Source organism: Conger conger, chromosome 12, assembly GCF_963514075.1.
Source record: "Conger conger chromosome 12, fConCon1.1, whole genome shotgun sequence".
In the NCBI taxonomy this organism is placed as follows: Eukaryota; Metazoa; Chordata; class Actinopteri; order Anguilliformes; family Congridae; genus Conger; species Conger conger.
The window spans coordinates 46116901-46119274 of NC_083771.1; the positions used below are offsets into that span (position 1 = coordinate 46116901).

The 2374-nt window shown below is 41.5% G+C and overlaps 1 protein-coding gene across 1 annotated transcript in view; it reads left to right on the forward strand.

Annotated features, from left to right (window-relative positions):
* Positions 1–972: 972 nt before the first annotated feature.
* LOC133142069 (stromal cell-derived factor 2-like) overlaps positions 973–2374 on the forward strand; it is a 6164-nt gene continuing 4762 nt past the window's right edge. The window contains exon 1 of the mRNA XM_061263022.1: positions 973–1292. Within this exon, the coding sequence (XP_061119006.1) occupies positions 1109–1292 (184 nt within the window). The 5' untranslated portion in view covers positions 973–1108. The remainder of the gene's footprint in view (positions 1293–2374) is intronic.

The following is a 2374-nucleotide window of genomic DNA, read 5'->3' on the forward strand; positions in this document are numbered from 1 at the left end:
AAAAGTCAATATAGTGTCAATATAATACGTGTTTAGTGACTTATTTTTAGTTTTTTGCAGTGTGTGGGGGTGCACTTGGTCTCATCCGAAAGATGGCACATCATTTCCTCTAGTAGTGGTAGTAGTAGTATGTAGTTGACTGTCCTTATATGATTTACATGAATAAACTCACATTAAATCAAATGTCTGAATTATATGTAATATAGGACAGTTTGGCAAGATTAAGCTCAGCCCTGCACGGACTTTTGTATGGAGAATCTCCATTCGGTGGTAGTCTCATGACGTCCTGCCCTATTGAACAACCCACATCAATACCGATACAAGACTTTAAGCTAAAGCAAGCGGCAACCAGATAGGTCCCAAGAATGTATAATCTCGGTCACACTCAAATGAAATGTAGCCCATTTGTAAAAGGTAGCTGTTGTCTACACCTGAAACATGACTAAGATGGTGGCCACCTACTTTCCGCACTTCCGCCCAACCGCCATACCAGAGGGGACAACTAGGACGACATCACGTGATCAAACGTTCTGAAAAATGCGACTGTTGTGGAACATTTATACAAAGGAAGTCGCCACTACTCAGTCATCTGTAGCTAGTCTACATCTATTTTGGACGCAGAGCGTTTTCGTTTCAAGTCAATATCTAAAGAAACTTTCCCCAAATGTTTCTAATATCCAGTCAATTCGTAGTCTAGTTCAAAGTCACCAACGCGAGACACGTGACATTAGTTTGGCACGTATTTAGCATCACACACATCCGCAATATCCCTCGAATATATATTCTCTTGTATAACATCTGCTAATGTATTATTACTATTCTTATGTTGATAAGCAATGTCAGGCCAACTCGTCTCCGTAGTCTTTCCGGACAGAGATTAAAGTGGAACGTCGGTCAACCAATCATCAGGAGGGATTAGAAATTGAACCACTGAGATAATCGTTTCCTTTTATTCGCCGGCGCATCGGCCAATTGGGGAACAGCATGTGGACACTTTGTTGCTCTATACCTGTCAAGTTGTGGTTGGTTCCTATCCACGAAAGTGGCCGTTTTCATTCAAACATATCCGCTCTGTCTGGAAACAGTAAATTAACTCCGTGTCGGAACAATGCATTTAATAAAGGAGCTACGTATACATGTCTTTACAACATTGTTCGTGCTGATCTGTATTGTACTACAATGCGATTGTCGAGAAACTGAATTCAACTATGTCACCTGCGGTTCCTTATTGAAATTACTCAACACACGGCATAACGTTAGACTCCACTCCCATGATGTCAAATACGGTTCAGGTAAGTTGCCTAAAATGCTCTTCTATTATAACATCTATGTTTACGTTTGTATTTCGACCACATCTCAGTTAAGACTAGACCTGCGCGACAGTTGGAAACATCGGAGAATATAACGTGAGCATACCACCCATTTATTGTGTAGTAAGGAATCTTGTTGGGCAGGCTAATCAAGCTAGATTAACGATTTATGCTCCTGGCCTGAAATAGCCTGTTCTATGTGTGACAGATGGCACTAATTAATGTAGACATTAATGCGCTCAAATAAATGGATCGGCCACTTCCATTTTCTCGCTCTCCACGATTGACACAATGTCCGACAGACTACACTACAGCTATGTAAGATGCTAAAATGAAAAGCCGAGATGGACTGAACGCTACGATCTGTCTTCTTCTTCTTGTGGTTGTTTAATGGCGTTTTGAAAACGAAGATTTGTGCATTACCGCCACCTAGTGAATGTTTTACGTTAACACAATGTATTTTATATATACATTTATATTACATTACATTACATTACATTATTGGCATTTGGCAAACGCTCTTATCCAGAGCGACGTACAGTTGATTAGATTAAGCGGGAGACAATCCTCCCCTGGAGCAATGCAGGGCTAAGGGCCTTGCTCAAGGGCCCAACGGCTGTGCGGATCTTATTGTGGCTACACCGGGATTAGAACCACCGACCTTGCGTGTCCCAGTTATTTATCTTAACCACTACAGGCCGCTACAGGCCGCCCTACACCGATCAGCCACAGCTAAACCAGTTATTTCATGATTAAAATGCTTTCAACATTAAAATGCTTTCAACTGAATAAACTTATCTATAAACACTTACTATTTAATTGTGTGATATGTGGTGGAACGAACTCCCCGTTGAGGTCAGAACTGTAGAATCTCTCCCCACCTTCAAGCGCAAGCTGAAGACACACCTCTTCAAGCAGCACCTCTCCCCATCCCTCCCTACCTCCCTGTGAACCTTAATTGTTGTCTCTGTGACTTGCTTTGTGTATCGGTATTCTTAGTTGGCTTGGTAAGCAGTGTTTGGATAGTTAACTTTGGTAACTTTTGCTCTGTTTGTTTGTTTCTT